Source organism: Salarias fasciatus, chromosome 7, assembly GCF_902148845.1.
Source record: "Salarias fasciatus chromosome 7, fSalaFa1.1, whole genome shotgun sequence".
Classification (NCBI taxonomy): Eukaryota; Metazoa; Chordata; class Actinopteri; order Blenniiformes; family Blenniidae; genus Salarias; species Salarias fasciatus.
In genome coordinates, this window is record NC_043751.1 from 216,082 (window position 1) to 234,740 (window position 18,659).

Here is an 18,659-nt window from a genome sequence, read left to right on the forward strand (position 1 = left end):
ATAAATTTTATTTATTTATTTTTTTTGGGGGGGGGGACTTATACTCCAGTATAATTCCAGATGAGTATTTCTACTTTTACTTAAAGAGGGGAGCAGCGGCTGCTTCAGCCTGACCCGGTGTCAGAGGACGCGGTTTATCAGTGTGTATCAAGATTTAACGTGGAGGTCCATAAATATTCCTTCTGATTACAATCAAGTCATTTTCAGTGACTCGTTTCAAAAAGAATCTCTCTTATCAAAAGTTTGAATTCAAAGATTTAACATGAATGAAAAAAAGTTCTGGACGCTGGAACAGGGTATGCTGAACACTGATAAAGCCACCAGCTGAAACTCAGACAGCCTGAAGGATTCACTGAGATAACGAGTTTATTTACAAGTTCAGGAAGAAGTAAGGAAGAGGAAGGTTTTCTATCTGCCCGTCTCTCCTCTGCTTCAGCCTCCTTCCTCCTTCTCTGCTTCCAACAGAATGAAGAGATCTGAAGCTGTGTGAACGAGTGGATGGAACTGGGTCTCTGCTGAAGAGCCCGGCCTTATGATCCAGGTCTTCATGCCTCAGCGAACCTCCAGGGTTTGCTGCCGTCAGCCCTCCTGTTCCGGCGGAGGACTTCAGCCGGCCTCCTCCTCCTCTTCAGCCGCCGGAGCTTCCTTCAGCCGGCGGGTTTCCTCCTCCAGCCGGGAGACCGTCAGCTGCCGCTGGGCCTCCAGAGCTCTCACCTTCCTCTCCTGCTCTCAACTGATGTGACCCGAATCATTTCAGCGGCTCGATCCCATCATGCTTTGCACTGTGACATTTGTTGTAACGTGTGCACAGAGTCCCACAGCCGGGTTCATCAGCGGCTTCCTGGACCGAGCAGTGCCTTGCTGCTGGTCGGGTCAGGGCGTTAGGCGAACCGACGCCACGGACAAAACTCAGCCTGGAGAAAACAACCCGATGAGCTGCTTACGATGACCAAGACCGGATCAAACCCGGATCAAACCACCTCCTCTGATCCAGTCCCAGTTTTAATCGGGTGGGGCGAATATGACAGGATTGAAGTGTTGATATGGTGAAAGTTTAATGGGGTTATTTTTGGCCCTAATGTTACTTGACACCTGCAGAATGTTTACCTCTGAATGACCTTCTAAGCCCCGCCCCCAAACAACACATCATTTCCATATATGGTCAGAGTCCTGAACTGAAGTGACTCTGTCCGTTTAAAAGGTTTCCTGTCTCACGAGTTATCGACAGAGTGACCATCATCATGAAGAAATCCAAATGTTTCTCTATTTTTCATGAGAAAAGCCTGAAGTTCCTGCTGCTTTGGTGAGAAGTCACTACCCTTCTTTAGACACATCCGCCTGTGAACGCTGAATCACCTCGCTTGACTCTGACCCCCGTTTGGGTTCAGTTACCAGCCTTGACAGGAGTGCTCACTTCAGACAGCTCCGCTCCAAACACTCAGAAACCAGCTCGATTTAACAAAACAGCTCCATCGTTAGTTTATACTGCTGCTTCTGCATTCATGTGTTCACCAATGTCATATAATACACCTCAGATTCATTTAACTGTCACAATGAGTTTTTCTTTTTTTAGAAATTCCACACGTCGGGTGCTGAGGGACGTTTCTGGTATTCAAACGTGGGCTTCTCAAAGATTTGACAAAATATTAACTGTGATGCATCACTCACTTCTGTGGAGCATCACATCTAATATTTATTAGCGTCTGCAGTAAATTCAGGACACAGATGTCTCATTAAGTCCCATTAAAGCCACAGTTTTTAATCTCACAGCCATTAGAAGACATGATCCTGCCTTCTGAAGGGATCATCCAAGTTCGTCAGTTGTACGCCACTGACAGGTGAGCGTTACGCACACCAACATGCCGGGGTTTGGATCAGCGTGATGATTCCGTCCTGGATGCGCTGAGTCAGTTTGGCTTGTCCTGGCTCTCCGTGGCGACCTGCAGAAGCCGTGCTGAAACGCCTCCCCGTCCTGCAGACCGGGTCCAGTCAGACCCGAGCCGTTCCCCGTATCGATCCTGAACATCACCCTCGTGCCGTCACAACAGAGGCAGCGGAGACAAACAGCGGCAGGTGTGTGTTCAGCGCTGAGACAACAGCCGTGCTGGCGGTCGATAGCGGGGCGATGACCCTAATATTTCCACTGCCGGCCCGACCAGGACGACTTTGTGGGCCAGCCGGCCGAGATAAAAATATCCTCTGGACTTCAGAGTGATGGACGCCCCGGCTGGTGGGGAATCCAGTCGGCAATAAATGTAATTTCTAATTTCAAGGGGTCCATCTATTCCCATCCGGCTCGTCCGCCTGGTATTAGTCTTGATGGGAGGGTCAGGAGGAGAGCCACCATCCATAACCGCTGGCCTATTACACCTGGACCAGGCCTCCTGTCTGACAGGCGTCCTCTCCGGCGGAACATATGGTCCCATTAGGCGCCGTTACGGGTGGAGCCGGCACAAACAGCAGGACGGGACGGTAAATCTCTCCAGTCCAGCCGTCGCTGAGCCGTGCTCACCAGCTGGAGTGATGATGGGAGCTGTCACCCGGGAGACCGATCCCTCCCTCCCTCCACCTCCACCCAAGACCAGGGTCAGTCCAGGAGGGAGGTCCTGAACCCAAAACACAGTTTTTAACTCCCATGTGTTAAAATGCTAAATTTACACTGTAAAGCCAGACAAGCTGCCAGGGAGTATGATCATGTGTTCTGCATCACGGTCCCGCTGATCATCATCATCAGCATCATCATCATCAGCATCATCATCATCATCATCAGCATCATCATCATCAGCATCATCATCATCATCATCATCATCCCCTCTGCTGTTGCCCTCCCGGGTCCTGAAGCGGCAGAGTTTGACTCCTCCTGTCAACACTCAGACGCTAAACGCCACTTCAGGGGAGGGACGACCCTTCACCCCGTCCTGCTGCTCCTCCACTCAGGGGACTGGAGCCGGGGGAACCCGAGCCACCAGGAGGTTCCCCAAACTCCGCACAAGTTGCAGGTGCCTCCTCTCAGAGGAGGAGGAGGAGGAGGAGGAGGAGGAGGAGGAGGAGGGAGAGGAGCTGACCACATGCACAGACGGCGCCTACCTGGCTCCACGCTGGACGAGGGTCTTCAGCCGCCGCTCACCTCCAGCAGATCACTCCATGACTCAGGCGGAGGAAGCAGAGCCGGGAGAGAGCAGGGACGGCGGAGAGCAGGCGCTCGCTGCAGTGCCGCTGTCTCTCATCCTGCCTCTTCCTCTCTTTGATCTCTCCCTCTCTACATCCAGTGGTGCCCACTCTCTCTCTCTAGCACTCTCTCTAACACAACACACACTCTCTCTCTCTCCCTCCCTCCCTCTCTCTCTCTAACACACTCTCCCTCCCTCCCTCCCTCTCTCTCCTCTCTCTCTCTTTTCCTCTCTGCCTCCCCCTCACTCTCCACCACAAGGTGTCACAAACACTCTGCACCCACTGCCTCTCATTGGCTCTCACCCCCCCATTCTCTCTCTCTCTCTCTCTCTCTCTCTCTCTCTCTCTCTCTGCCTTAAAGAGGCAATGCATCACACCCAGAGACCACAACTCATGTCACCATTTAATCATGTGAGGCGTGGACGCACAGCTTTTACAGATGTTTGCATGCACGCGCGTGCACGTGCACGCATGCACACACGGCTGTCGTCTGTCACTGCTCTTTTCAAGTGTGTCTGAGTTCATCGCAGTTCTCCAGACTTGTTTTCAGCCCACGTGGGTCGACCTGTAACTCTTCCTCGTTTCTTGTGCTCAGCATTAATTAGCAGCAGAGGTGTGTGAGCTTCCCCCAGAGAGCTGGTGAAACACACACGTTAAATCATCTCCTGTTTCCGGGCTGCGGGCGGCCGGCGAGTTTGACGACCGCAGTGAGACACTGTCACCCTGACCGAGTGAATATTTAAGTAAACACTCTTAACTTTACTGGCTGATTAACATTAGCACTGGCGTTTCATTAAACATGCTTCACTCGTCCTTCGGTTCCTCTGTTTTACTCCCACATCAGTCCTTCATAACATCCTCACATCATTAAATTTACTGACCACAATTATTGGTTCTTTACTGATAATGCGACTTATAGTATGAAGCAACTCGTTCAAAATAAGAGAAATACCACATGTGACCAGTAGGTGTCACTGTATGACAGCTGAAAGCTGCTATAGAACCACAGGAAACCCTGGAGCAAGAAAAATGTCTGCATGAGGAAAAAAAATCCAGAGAGAAGTTAAAGTGAAAATAGAGAACAGAAAGAGAGCAGCAGCGAGTGTGAGAGGAAGTAGTGACGGACCGGAGGAAAGCCGAGAAACTGTTAACGCGGCGGAGAAAACAAACAAAGCTAAGCTGAGAAACAAAATCACAGAAGGTTCTGGAACAAAAGCTGATGGACCTCTTCCTGAACTACATCAGAGGACACAGAAGGAAAAATACGGGTTTCACCACTGACAACAACATTTTGTTATGGAAAATATCAGAAGTAGAGGACTTAGCCAGTGTTGATCGTGAGTGAACACAGCATGTAGGGTCGAATTCAGACGTGAGGTTAAAAGAGCAGTTTTGCTAGATCTATAAAACTGAGTTTAAAAACCACACAAAGTCCTGACAGCATAATTGTGGAATACTTTACAGCCCTACGTCTCACTAACAGAACCGAAGAGATGTCAGGGCAGGAAATTCAGCTGTATCTCCTTCAAAATCAAGTTAAAACCTTAACTTTCTCTGTCCACCGTCACCGGTACACACAGACACAACACCTCTTCGCTCAAAGCCTTCAAATGGATCACAAATTAATGACTCCTGAGTCATTCCAGCAAACCAGCATAAATCTACATTCTGAACAACAGCTGGACATGAATAACCCTTCCACCGTTCTTCCACACTGAGACCCACTGTTACGTTTCACCGTGTTTTCATGTTTCTGTCCAGACGTGGCGGCTCGCTGTGAGGACACATTACAGACAGCACTCTCTGGAGGAGGATCCAGTTCAGGAAGGCGGAGAGCTGCTGCTCACTGTGGTGAAGATCCATCTGAAAACAAACGCAAATGAAAAAGGGTAAAACACATAGAGCCGAAAAGACAGGACTTTCACCCCAGACAAAGCATTCCTATCTGCTTGCAGTGGTCTTGGTACACATGGCAGCATTGATTTTATGTCCTGTGCTTTCATAAAGCCTTGTCTTGAGCTAATTCACTGAGGTTCTCACTTCTTCACTGTGCCTTGAACATAGCAGGTACATGTTAACTGACGGATGTGGCTGGACTGTTGTATCTGAAAGCGTGACCGTTAGCAATACAGGGTGCGTGACACCAATCCCAAACAATGCTAGGAAAGCAATATATCACTTACACTGTAATACATGACCTGTATAGCACTGGACATCACAGGCTCTCAGCACTGGTCCCAAATAATTACCAAATATCAGGTGGAGCTGGGCTCCTTGTGAAGACAGCAACCAAAAGGGGGAGGAAATGAGAACCTGAGGCACCTGTAGCTCTGCATCCACATGTGACTCTACATCTCCTATATAGTGGCTCTACAGCTCCTCTATAGTGACTCTACAGCTCCTCTATAGTGACTCTACATCTCCTCTATAGTGACTCTACATCTCCTCTATAGTGACTCTACATCTCCTCTATAGTGACTCTACATCTCTATAGTGACTCTACATCTCCTCTATACCGGCTCTACATCTCCTATATAGCGGCTCTACATCTCCTCTATAGTGACTCTACATCTCTATAGTGACTCTACATCTCCTCTATAGTGACTCTACATCTCTATAGTGACTCTACATCTCCTCTATAGTGACTCTACAGCTCCTCTATAGTGACTCTACAGCTCCTCTATAGCGGCTCTACATCTCCTCTATAGTGACTCTACATCTCCTCTATAGTGACTCTACATCTCTATGGTGACTCTACATCTCCTCTATAGTGACTCTACATCTCCTCTATAGTGACTCTACATCTCTATGGTGACTCTACATCTCCTCTATAGTGACTCTACATCTCTATAGTGACTCTACATCTCCTCTATAGTGACTCTACATCTCCTCTATAGTGACTCTACATCTCCTCTATACCGGCTCTACATCTCCTATATAGCGGCTCTACATCTCCTCTATAGTGACTCTACATCTCTATGGTGACTCTACATCTCCTCTATAGTGACTCTACATCTCTATAGTGACTCTACATCTCCTCTATAGTGACTCTACATCTCCTCTATAGTGACTCTACATCTCCTCTATAGTGACTCTACAGCTCCTCTATAGTGACTCTACAGCTCCTCTATAGCGGCTCTACATCTCCTCTATAGTGACTCTACATCTCCTCTATAGTGACTCTACATCTCTATGGTGACTCTACATCTCCTCTATAGTGACTCTACATCTCCTCTATAGTGACTCTACATCTCCTCTATAGTGACTCTACATCTCCTCTGTAGTGACTCTACATCTCCTCTATAGTGACTCTACATCTCCTCTATAGTGACTCTACATCTCTATGGTGACTCTACATCTCCTCTATAGTGACTCTACATCTCTATAGTGACTCTACATCTCTATAGTGACTCTACATCTCCTCTATAGTGACTCTACATCTCTATAGTGACTCTACATCTCTATAGAGACTCTACATCTCCTCTATAGTGACTCTACATCTCCTCTATAGTGACTCTACAGCTCCTCTATAGTGGCTCTACATGTCCTCTATAGTGACTCTACATCTCCTCTATAGTGACTCTACAGCTCCTCTATAGTGACTCTACATCTCCTCTATAGTGACTCTACAGCTCCTCTATAGTGACTCTACATCTCTATAGCGACTCTACAGCTCCTCTATAGTGACTCTACAGCTCCTCTATAGTGACTCTACAGCTCCTCTATAGTGACTCTACAGCTCTGAAACTGAACTATTCCACATGAGCAGCAGAGGGAAACCAGAAGCCTTTGGTCCTTCCTCTCTGCCTGGTGATTTTACATAACTTTGTTGTCTTAAATGTGTTTCTGGATGATATAAAACATGAAAGCGCTGCATGCAGGAGGGAGAGTGACTGGAGACCTGGAGTGGTGCAGGCTGTAATGATAAGCTCAAACTGGATCTGCTCAGAGGGCCAGGAGTCAAGTTGCCAATTTGGAAGTATAATTAGCCTTCAAACCGCTGAAAATGTAGATTCCATCTCTCGCCACGCCACCATATCCTCGTGCCGTACTGGCTCTAATCCAGCATGTGAAGCACATTCATGACAGAACTCATTTGCTTGGCTGAAACCAGAGATTCTTTGAGTTTCTTTAGTCTTTCAGTCATCTCCTACCAGTCTGTTAAAATATCACAATACTGTCATACCGATGAAAATTAGAGACATCAAATAAGCGTCTTTGGTTGAGCCGGCTGCCAGAGAGCTGGAGCTGCAGATCCGACACCTGAAGGTGAAGTCTAGTGTCAGCCTCGCAGTGTGACATGTATCCACGCCGACGTGACGAGTGGAGCCGTGCCATTAAATAAAATTAAGCTGATGAAATGTTTTCTGGGATGGATTATCCCTCCGGAGCACACCGAGGTCACTGCCAGCTGATTTTCATACCGTCGTCCAACGATCTGAAGCGTGTGTGTCTGGAAGACAATCAGAGAACAAGAGCACGGAAAAATATTCACCTGCAGTCGCGAAGATTCATGCAGTTTGCAGTTAATGCTGCAAATGTGCCAAACCACATCTGAAATAGCCCAGGATTTAAATAGGATCTCAGAGTTGACATTTTAAGAGACGACACTGCAGCAGTTTGAGACAGTGAGAAGAATTCGAGGCTTTTTTAAAACCACGGCGATAAAAACAGGCAGGAGGAACCCTCGTGTGAAGAAATCATTTATTTTTTGACACAACATGTTCTGCAGTGGGTAAGGATCACAAAATGATGCCAAACACCTTCAGAGTCTTTTGGTTATGCTCTAAAGTCTACTTTATGATTACCCTGACAGCATTTGTTTGAAAAAAAAAAAAATTAATATTTGTTTGCTCTTCTAATGATTAATTCTCAAAATTTAAAGCTCTCCTGTTGTGCTGAATCCACCTTGTAATGGTTCTGACAGTAATCTGCCTCCATAGCCTGAGGATGAAGACCCATCTCCTCACGCCTCTCTTTACACTGAACACTACCCTGAACGTGCATGGCGGCGGTCCATGAGCAAAGCGCAGCAGCTTCTCTGTCATTGGCTGCATCAGCCGGGCGCCGTGGACGGACTGGGCTCAGTACAGACAGAAACGGTTCTCAGCAGAACTCCCTGCAGGAACCTTCAGACGGGCTGAAACTCAGGACCAAGCCTGATTCGGAGAAATCCCTGCGTTTACATGGGAGTTTTTGTTCCTCTATAAATCAGAATAAAGCCTAATTCTGCTCAAAAATGACCACATAAATATCTGAAAACTTTATTCAGAATTAAGTTCAAATCCAAATAGACCGGCGGGTTTTATTCTGTTTTGGGAGCGGAATTTTATGCTAATTTGGCGCGACTTCATTCTGGTCGTTCTGCGCATGCTCCGTTGTGATGACGCAACTTTCCAAGATGACGGCCCGCTGTCCGCGTTTCGACTCGTATGGAGACGATTGGCTCTCTAGCGCCACCTATATCCCGAAAAAGGACCAAAACAGTTGCTGCAGCCCGCAGGAATGTCGTAGAGAGATCAAACCAACACTCACGCGTTCGTGTCATTGAGGTCTAAAAGATTGCTGGAGTGTCAAAATAAGAGCCTCAAACCCCTTCAAAATAAAAGTCAAAATTTTGTGAAAATGACATTTAAAACAAAACACATTGACAACAATGCTGGGTTACCCAATGTCAATGACAGCTTATACTACATTTCCAAAATAAAAGCCCGAAATTCCTTCAAAATAAAAGCCCCTTTTCAACAGAAAATGAGGTAAAATCAAGAAAATGGATTTTTACAGAGGAGCAAAACTCCCGGTGACCTGGATTTCGGCCAGCAAGGTACGAGGACGTCTCAGTCGCGTGCCGGCGGGGAGGATCGGTCCCGACCAATGCCGCTTGTAGCTTTAATTTAACGGCAGTTTTAGAAGAACTGGATATAATGAAACGAGCGGATCGACGGGAGCAGAACAACGAGGGCATTTTCAAAGCTGTTAATCGAGAAAGAAAGATGAGAAAAACGCTGTTTACTTCCAGGAGACGTCAGTACGTCACGGCCGCCTCGTCCAATCAGAACGCTCCACAGACCCCGGCGTGAGGGAGGAGATAATCCTTCGTTTTTCCCATGTAAACACCAAGATCATGAATATAATTCTGAATTACTATTTTGGAATAAACCAATTCGAATGAAAAACACCCTGGGACCACACTCAGTATGTTTATGGACCAATGACACTTCTGTGAAATTGTTCAGGGACCTTTAAATGCGGGAGCGGCCGTCCCCTGAACCGTGCAGGCTGCTCTCGTCCCTCCAGAGAAGACGGATTCTCAGTTTACATGTTGAGTTTATCACGAGCTGCTGTCAGTCCATTCAAACACAACCGACTCACTGATGTCCCTTCGTCTCCACACCACCCACTGAAGACATTATTTCACTGCTTCTTCCTGACAGAGCGTCCAAAGTCCACAGTCGGCTTCTCTGAGCTGAAAACAGCCAGCAGCCGCGATGAGGAGCGACAGTCAGCTGACTGGCGATAAAACAAGGCAATGCAATCATCTGCAGAGGCGCAGTGTGTACTTAAGATATTCATGTGTGCTTTAGAGACAAGCTAAGCTAAGCTAATTTGTGAATAGATGAATAAATCAATTAAAAATTGATGAGGCTGGGCTCGGAGGCGTCCGCGGGTGACTGGTCTCTTGGTGGTGTGTTTTATGACCTTCTCCGTGCTGAATATGAATATGGATTTCCTGCTTGAGGATTCAGCTCTGAAGATGTCAGAACAAGTCTTAATTAAGCGTTTTAAAAGTTCAAGTCGCAGCGCGAGCGTTTCGAGGTCGACAGATGACACTTCACTGCTGTGGAAACGGAGGACGGAGACGGAATGTTTTTTTCAAGCAGTTTGACACAAACTCGTCCCGTCTCTCTGATAACAGATGCAAATGACTGTTTGGTCCATCTGGGACGCATTAGAACGGAGATTTTATCATTTCTAGCTGCCAAACAAAGTCAGAAGTATAGCAACCCGGAGCGTGAGCGAGTTCCCGCTACACTTATGTATTCCACTCAGGCATGAGTTTCAGTGTGTTTAACTCCTTTTGCACGGCGCCCTGCTTCTGCTTTACCACTGTGCAACATTTCTGTCATAGAAAGGATTTCAGAGATTCAGTCTTGCTGGGTAATTCTGCTGGATTCCTTTGCAGGGATGAATGCAGCAATGCACATTTCCTGCAGGTTCTCTGGCAGCAGGGCTGAAGGCTGTCAGACAGTCCGTCTCACTGCGGCGGTCTTCTTGTTTTTTGGGTTGGAATCCCTCCCAACAGGCAGATAATGATGGCCTTGACTTTAGAAATAGTAAAGAATTTAAATGTTTGAGTCAAATTTGCATCAAAATGAGTTTAAAAGCCTGCATCCAGTCATCTACTCAACAGAACACGAGTCTTCGTGATTTCAATGACCTGAAGTGGCTTTATTTTCTGCTGCAGAGCTGTCAGGTTATTATTAATCAGCAGGAGTTATCAGACTTGCTGATTACCTCCAGAATGGTTTCTAACGCCGAGCTCAGGTACAGAATAGATCCTGCAGCACTGCAGACGGTCTGAACTCAGCAGCAGGAGCAGTGACGGATTGTTTCTGGACCTTGAGGTGTGCGACGAGAGCAATGATTGTGGAAGGTAAAGAAGTCAATACTTCTCCTCATCAGCTCCATACATCATCAGATTTCCAAACACCGGGAGCACAGAGGATCATGGGAGCACGCTCACATTTCTGCTCTGAATTTAAGCAGTCGCCAGCAAACCGAAGCGCCATCCATGAGCTTGTCAGGACAGCTGAAGTGGAATTGATTGCACAAGCCATAATTATTCATCTGTCTCCATTATTTATAGTTGTGACGATAATGTTCCTGCTTTTGTTTTGGGCGATTGCTTTGAATTCTGGCTGCAGAATTTGAATTTGTGGAAAGACGTGAGCAGAGACCCTAAAACACTGCAGAGACCTGCGAGCACCGGAGCCGGAGCCGAGCCGTCAATTAAAATGTATTTACTTCAGCAAGTTGGTGAGTTTTGCTTTGGGTTTCTTCTCACTGATTAACAATGTTTCAGTCATTTCTCTAAATACTAACAACAGCTCAACACCAACATGTTTCTGGGCTTCACTGAGTCTGACAGGAAGTACGATGTAGAGCTGACTGAGAGTCAGACGTGAAGCCGAGCAGACGACGAGCCGCCGGGTCACAGAGGGAAACACTGAGGTCAAGAGGTCAAGGAGGAGAGCCGTACTGCAGGAGGAAGAACATCCTGAACCGTCAGTCTGTGACCAAGAGTGAAAACAGCCTCATCCAGCCTCCAGGAGACCCCCTGCTCCAGGACCTCCAGGAGACCCCCTGCTCCAGGACCTCCAGGAGACCCCCTGCTCCAGGACCTCCAGGAGACCCCCTCCTCCAGGACCTCCAGGAGACCCCCTGCTCCAGGACCTCCAGGAGACCCCCTCCTCCAGGACCTCCAGGAGACCCCCTCCTCCAGGACCTCCAGGAGACCCCCTCCTCCAGGACCTCCAGGACCTCCAGGACCTCCAGGACCCCAAACACAGTGGGCTACATCGACAAACCCTTAGAGGAAACCTGACCCAGGAGTCTCAGTTTTCTGGTCTTTTCTGCTGCTCTCTGGCATCTGTCGCCCTCCAACAGCCAAACACGTCTTAATTCTGCAGAGACTTTGTCTGTTCCCGTTTTATTTAGGACAAACTGAATGTTGCAGGCGAGGATTTAATCTCAGAAACTTAATTAAAATAAAAACCGTCTCTGCAGGAGAACTCGTCAAGCCAAAAACTAGAGACAAGTTTGTCGATGGCGTCAAGTCTGCAGCGGTGGATTTCTGTCTGCGTTTCACCCTCTGTTCCTGTCCCCCACTGGGACAGCAGAGACTCTGGTTCTGCAGGAAGTCTCCTCTGAGTCTGGTTCTGCCGCAGTCGTCCTCTTATCTCTGGTGAACAAGCCTTCAAGTATTGGTCATGAGTTTGACCTGGAAGGGCTTCAGATGTGAGCGGGCTTGTATTTCTTTGGACCAACACTTTATGGATGTACACTCTGACTGGATATCAAGCAACCTGGAATCAACACCCGTCGCTGGATTTTACTGCTGCTCGCATTTTTCAATGTGTCCCAGCTTCTCTGGACCTGCAGGTAAATGAAGGGTGTTGGCTTGCTTTAAGGCCTGCGTTGTTTATAAGGAGAAGAAAACGATGAAAGAGAGCTTCTGTGTTTCCTCTGGATGATGAAGATGAGCTGAAAAGACAAAATTCACCCGTTTATGTTTCAAGGATGAGAAATCAGGAAGCAGGGAGAAAAAAGCAGCAGGCAAGGTTGAGATGAAAAACCTCAGGAAGAAATGCTTTCTAACAGAAAATGGATGAATTTTTTATATAAATCTCGTTGATCCTGGTTGGTCCGCCTCTGAATTACAGGATGGCGTGATGTCTTGAGTTTTTTTTCTGATCTGTTCGCAGCTCCAAGGTTGTTTCAGATTACTTTGGTTTTCATAAAGAGCTGCAACACTGAGGTCAAACAAACACTTACCAGAGCCTCGCCGGCAGGAACAGAGTCCGGCTCCTTTCACGGAAAACCTCACCTTTAATTATAGATCGCTCCGGCTTGGCTTCCTGCAGGCGGACAGAAAGACGCTTCGCTGCTCAGAGTATGAAGTGTTGATGTGAGAGGTTTCGGTCGAGCCCTCATGAGCCACAGACCTTCTTCAGGTTTGTAGAACATTTCGTCCGTCAGCGTTTCTCTCTATGAAACACAGATAACAAAACCTGGCGAGCTTCCACGTGAAGCCGCATGCGGCCTTCTGTAGTACGTGACTGGCAAACGTCACAGTGCAAAGCATTGTGGGAATGATGCACTCAAAGGAATCAAGTCACATCTTGGTGTGTATAAACCGGCACAACATTCTGATTACTTCAGAGTTCAGGGGCAGTCTGGAAGGTGAGCCGATGTGAGCCGTCAGTGAAGCAGGAAGGTCTGACGCCCGCCACGCTGTCCAGGCTCCGCACGCTTCCTCTGCTTCCAGCGGAGGAGAGCTCTGAATATTTCATCACCGATAATGTGCAGCGAGGCCGGAGCTCCCAGCGTGACGGCTCGCTCAGAGAACCGCCGCTCCCGCTTAACCTGCCGGAACGGGATGAAAGGCAGGACGGCTTCTGCGGCCCTCCGAGGACCGCTGGAAGTCCCTCTGTTCTCCGCCCGGCTTCTGACCTGAGCCCAGTGGTCCTGGAGAGACCCGGAGCGCCTCCAGTCCGTGGAACTGGACTTCCTGGTGCTTTATTTTACACCTGGGTGTGAGTCATGAAGCAGGCGAGGCGTGACCGCTGCTGAGGGTCAGCTCAGCTCCGTGTGTTCCACGTTCCAGGCTCAGGAAAAGGACAAACACACGAGGACATTTCAGTGCAGACGCCCCAAGCTCGCTCTCCCTCTCTCTCTCTCTCTCTCTCTCTCACACACACACACACACACACACACCCATCTGTGCCCCTGTGTGTTTGTGGAACGAAGCAGTTGGCTCAACCTCTTATCTGCTAATCAATGTGAAGAGACCACTCAGGATAATTGATGTGGGACGTGACCGCGTTCTGCCGTGGCGGTCCTCCCGCCGGAGCGTGCACGCTCGCCAAGCCCGGCGCACGGCTAAGTGGATCCTGAAGAGGAGGGCGTTCTTCTGCAGGAGAAGTTCGCATTAGCATATGAATCGCGGCGCATAATGAATTCCTCCCACCTTTCATTGTTGGAAGTGGAGCGGTACATGTGTTCCCTCGCAAGCGGAGCGGCGGCGAACAGAGCGGCGGCGAACAGAGCGGCATTTACCGGCATTGTTTGAGATGCGCCGCCATTGTGCAAACAGTAATTGTTCACAGAGGCGTGTTGCTGTTTCTGAGTTAGTCCATTACAAAGCACGACTGTAGCACTCCTACGAAAACACACCGAACGCCTGAGAGAAGGCCGAAAACACAACTCTGGGTTAGCGGTGCCGAGTTCCTCGCAGAGATGGCGGCGTTTCATGCATATTTCATTTGGTGCTGGCGATAAAGTGAGAGGATGAGCATAAACAAGCAGTAAACAAAGAGCCACATTAGTATCCAACAGTGGTTCTCTGGACAGAGACTCCTGAGCGTGGCGGGCCTCCGAGGAGAGGACAGTCCTGCAGTGACTCATCCCGGCTTCCCTCCGCTCGCCATGAATTATGGATGAAATATTAAATCCCCCTCCAAAAAAAAAAAAAAAAACTACAGCGGGAAGAAGCTCCTCAGCGCTCATAAGAGAGGAGCTGATTTGATGCACCAGAGAAAGGTTTGGACACAAAGCCTCATTCGGTGTTTTTCTTGACGGTTTGCGTTGCAGATTCTCACCGAGTCTTTCCACGCGGCTCCAGGAGCCGTCGCCACAGTCCAGAGTGTTTCTGACGGTGTGGAGCAACACGGCGAACACCGAGACGCGAGACGGCAGGATGACCGGAATCGGTCCGGAGTGAGACGCTCAGGCGACCCTCCGTGGCCGGGGTCAGCCTGCTGGTGTCCTGCGGCCGTCGGCGTCCTCCAGACAGACGTGGTGAGAGGAGGACGGGTTTGAGACGGAGCGCCTGGCGGCCGGCCGGCGGGCCGTCCATCAGCGGAGGTGACTGGCTGTCAGGGAAAAGGCAGCGCGGGGTAATTCTCCGGGATGGAAGTCAATACCGTCAACACAGGCAATCATGTAGAGGACGGCCCCGTCTCCTGCTGCCGAGACGGCGGGATTTACAGCCGTCCTCGTCCCGCAGGCCGCTCGGGGCAGCTGGTCTCACATGGGACTGGAGCCGAGGATCCAGATCGCTTCATCTCAACCTTCTCTGGACGAGAGGAAACATTTCCACCAGAAACGGCTGTCCTGAGAACCTCAACGGACACTGTCCCTCCATGTGGTGTCCCACATGGAGGGACAGTGTCTCATACCTCTGAGCTGTGGGGGCGGCGTGGAGCGGAACAGTTCATGTGTGACCAGAGGACTATGGACTGGAGGACAGACCGAGTTTGTTGATATAAAAATGTCCAACATGTCTTCAGCTGGACATCAGGACAAAGAGGCATTAACATTATGGTTTACATATCTGTTCTGTCTTAAATGTATATTTAAATTATATTTGATTTAAATCTGTTAGTGTATATCTGTTATTTATCTACGGTAATTATAAATCTGTCTTGATTTATATGTAAATTATATTTAAATTTATATCCACTAGTGTTTATCTGTTATTTAATTATATCTGTCTTAGATTTATATGTAAATTATATCTGTTATATCCATTATTATATCTGTCCTAAATGTACATTTAAACTATATTTAAATAATGTCATTTAGTTTGAATCTGTTACTTCATTATAGCTATCCTAAATTCATAGCTAATTTTTCTATGTATGGTTGGGCCTTGTAAATTCTCACATTTCGTTTCTATTTATATTTTTTTGTCTGTGCTGCTTAACATTTGTGGGACAAATAAAGGACTTTCAACTCAATTGAATTCATGAAGCCAAGAGTGAGCACTGCCCCCTACTGGCAGGACTGATTAACAACCCTGACCGACCCAGACACATGCAGGATGAGACTGCTGCTCCACCGTGAAGACTCTGGTTCTGTTTCCAGCCAGACGATGAGAGCGGTGCAACCCATCCTCATGTTTCTAATGTTCAGTCTGAAGAACAGGAAGAGGAAAGGAGCAGAGCAGCCAGCGATTTATATTGAAATGAGACGGCATGCAGAGGAAATTGGATTTCTCTTTCATTTGACGGAGCGAGTTTCCTGCTGCAGACGGTATTGTACGGCGTGGCGTTAATATCCAGCTGGGAGGGACGAGCAGCCGCCGCTCCCACTCCAGCGTTCAAACAATAACCCCACGGCCATCAGGACGCTTTAATTTACACATGAAAGGCTCCAGCAGATCAGAGGAGCTGCACGTTAAACACGACTTCTGTCCCGCACGGCAGCGGCTGGGGATCCGAGGAGGAACCGGTCCGGAGCTGGATCCACACCAGAACCCAGGAACCGAGCCGGCGCAGTGTTCTCCGGAGTGTTTGAGAAGACTTTCAACATGTGCAGATGTTCACAGCTTTTCCTCAGAAATGAGGCGCAGTGGGTGTGATCTGTGTGAGGGAGAACATCCAGAGTCCGAACAGCGAGACAGTGTGAGAACATGCAGATTCACAAACAGTGACAGAATCTGGCGCTAAATATCTGAGAAGCAAACAAACAAACGAACAAGCAGAAAGACTGAAGCTCCGGTCTGAATCTGCGAGACGCGTCCAGAACCCTCAGCCTCGTACCGATCAGAACGAAGAACCCAAAAGTTCTGAGTGACTACAGTTCAAACAGAGGATGAGGAGCAGTTCACATCTTCATCACCACGCCAGGAGCCAGGCCTCTTCAGCTCCTCCTCCTCCTCCTCCTCCTCCAGCCGTCTCACACGGTTCTGGTCTGAACCCGTCTGCAGGAGGACCGAGTCCAGAACGCAGCAGGACTGAAGTCTGAAGAGTCTGAAGGCTCAGACCTGGTCCTCATTGACCCCCCCCCCCCCCCCAGACCAGCTACTTGCTGGCCGCCTCGCCGTCGGGCCGCATGCTGAAGGGCTCCAGGCGCTCGCTCTCGGGCAGCAGGTTGTTGAGGCGCTCCATCAGCGGCACGGTCTGGTCGATGCCCATCTGGATGCGGCGCAGGATCATGGACATCTCGTTGACCTTCTGGATCTGCTCGGCGTACTTGGCGTAGCGCTTCTGCCGCTCCTGCATGATGCTGAACAGCGTCTCCACGGACAGGTCCATCTGAGGGGGGGGACACGGTGAGAGACGTGGACCCGGACGTCCGGCGGCGCCGCCGTCCCGCCTTACCTCCTTGATCCTCTTGACCAGCGCGTTCTGGTCGAAGGCCACGGCCTCGGCGCACTGGTGCAGGTGGTCCTGGTAGCGGACGCACAGCTGCAGCACCTGGGCGGCGTCCAGCCTCTCCAGACACACGCTGCTGGGGGACGTCTGTCCACTCAGGACGCCTGCAGACAGACGGGAGACGGGTGAAGGACCGGGACGGGGCGCTCCGGCGGCGTGCCCGGGGAAGACGGGTCTGGTACCCTTGAGCAGCGGCTGGAAGGTGGGGATCTCCTGCAGCTTGATCACGTCCGGGTCGCTGTGGATGTTCCGCAGGGACTGAGTCCCCGGAGCCACCACCACGATGTCGTCCATACGGGCCTTGTGCCGGGCTGGAGACGGAACCGCTGAGGGGGACAGGGGGACAGGGGGGCAGGGGGACAGGCAGGGGGGCAGGAGGACAGGAGGACAGGGGGACAGGAGGACAGGGGGGCAGGGGGACAGGCAGGGGGGCAGGAGGACAGGAGGACAGGGGGACAGGAGGACAGGCAGGGGGGCAGGGGGGCAGGAGGACAGGCCGTTAGTACCACTGACACACACACACACACACACACTGTAACAACACAACCACTGAAACACGACACACATACACACAACTTAACTAACCTAACTGCAGCAAAAATACACACGCACGTGTGCTGTCACATATAATGACTAATCGATGCTAAATGAGGACCAGGACTTGCACCAGGACCTGGACCAGGACCTGGACCAGGACCTGGACCAGGACGTGTATCTGGGCCTGAATCAGCACCAGGACGAGGAGCAACACCTGCAGCATCACCAGGACCCTGGCCTGCTCCTGGACCAGGACCAGGACCTGGACCTGGACCTGGACCTGGACCTGCACCTGGACCAGGACCTGGACCTGGACCAGGACCAGGACCTGGCCTGCTCCTACCTGAAGAGCTGTAGTCTGAGTGCTTGTGCTCGGCGTCCCCGCTCTGCTCCGCTCCCATGATGCCGTGGTTCGGTCCGGCTCGGTCCGGCTCGGTCAGTCGGTCTCTGCGGTCCGCTTCACGGAGAACCGGCAGCCCCCCCACCGGAGGAGGACCGGATCACAGCTCCAGAACACTGCCTGCACAAACCCCGAGCCCGGAGCGGGACGCGGACATGCCCCGGTCCCGGTCCCGGTCCCGGAGAGAGGAGCGACCCGCGTCTGGACCACAACGATCCGGGTCACAAGCTCACGAGCCGAGTCCCGAAAGATGAAAGGAAGGAACTCCAGAGAATCAGACCTGAAGTGAGGTTAATCAGAGAGGACTTCGACTGAAACGTATTAACGGGACAGGAAGAACAGGGACGACCAGCCTCCTCACCTGCTGCACTTCCGTAAATAAACGTCACGTGACCTGCCTCCGTCTGTGAAGACCGTGACACTGCTGCCCCCTGCTGCTCACACACTGACACTGCTGCAGGTTGACACAATCACATTGGAGGCGGGAATTTAACCGCAGCAGCTCCGTCTCTGCTCACTCATGAGGAACTGTTGGTTCTTTTGTTCGTGTCTTGGAAGAACTGCTGTGTTTTATCAGCCTGCAGGTGAGGGACTGGACGCTGCTGCAGCAG

The 18,659-nt window shown here is 49.9% G+C and overlaps 1 protein-coding gene across 2 annotated transcripts; it reads right to left on the reverse strand.

Moving 5' to 3' along the window:
* Window positions 1-3,548: 3,548 nt before the first annotated feature.
* LOC115391899 (BLOC-1-related complex subunit 5) lies at window positions 3,549-18,409 on the reverse strand. 2 transcript variants are annotated; one of them, XM_030096319.1, is made up of 5 exons: window positions 17,992-18,409; window positions 17,294-17,437; window positions 17,058-17,215; window positions 16,755-16,991; window positions 3,549-3,561 (listed from the first exon to the last, which is right to left on the reverse strand). In XM_030096319.1, exons 1-4 carry the CDS (start codon window positions 18,047-18,049, stop codon window positions 16,758-16,760), a joined length of 594 nt encoding a protein of 197 aa, XP_029952179.1. In that variant the 5' UTR covers window positions 18,050-18,409; the 3' UTR covers window positions 3,549-3,561; window positions 16,755-16,757. The 2 variants fall into 2 exon arrangements, with proteins under 2 accessions (XP_029952179.1, XP_029952178.1); XM_030096318.1 differs by lacking the exon at window positions 3,549-3,561 and having other exon boundaries at window positions 15,891-16,991.
* Window positions 18,410-18,659: the final 250 nt, after the last annotated feature.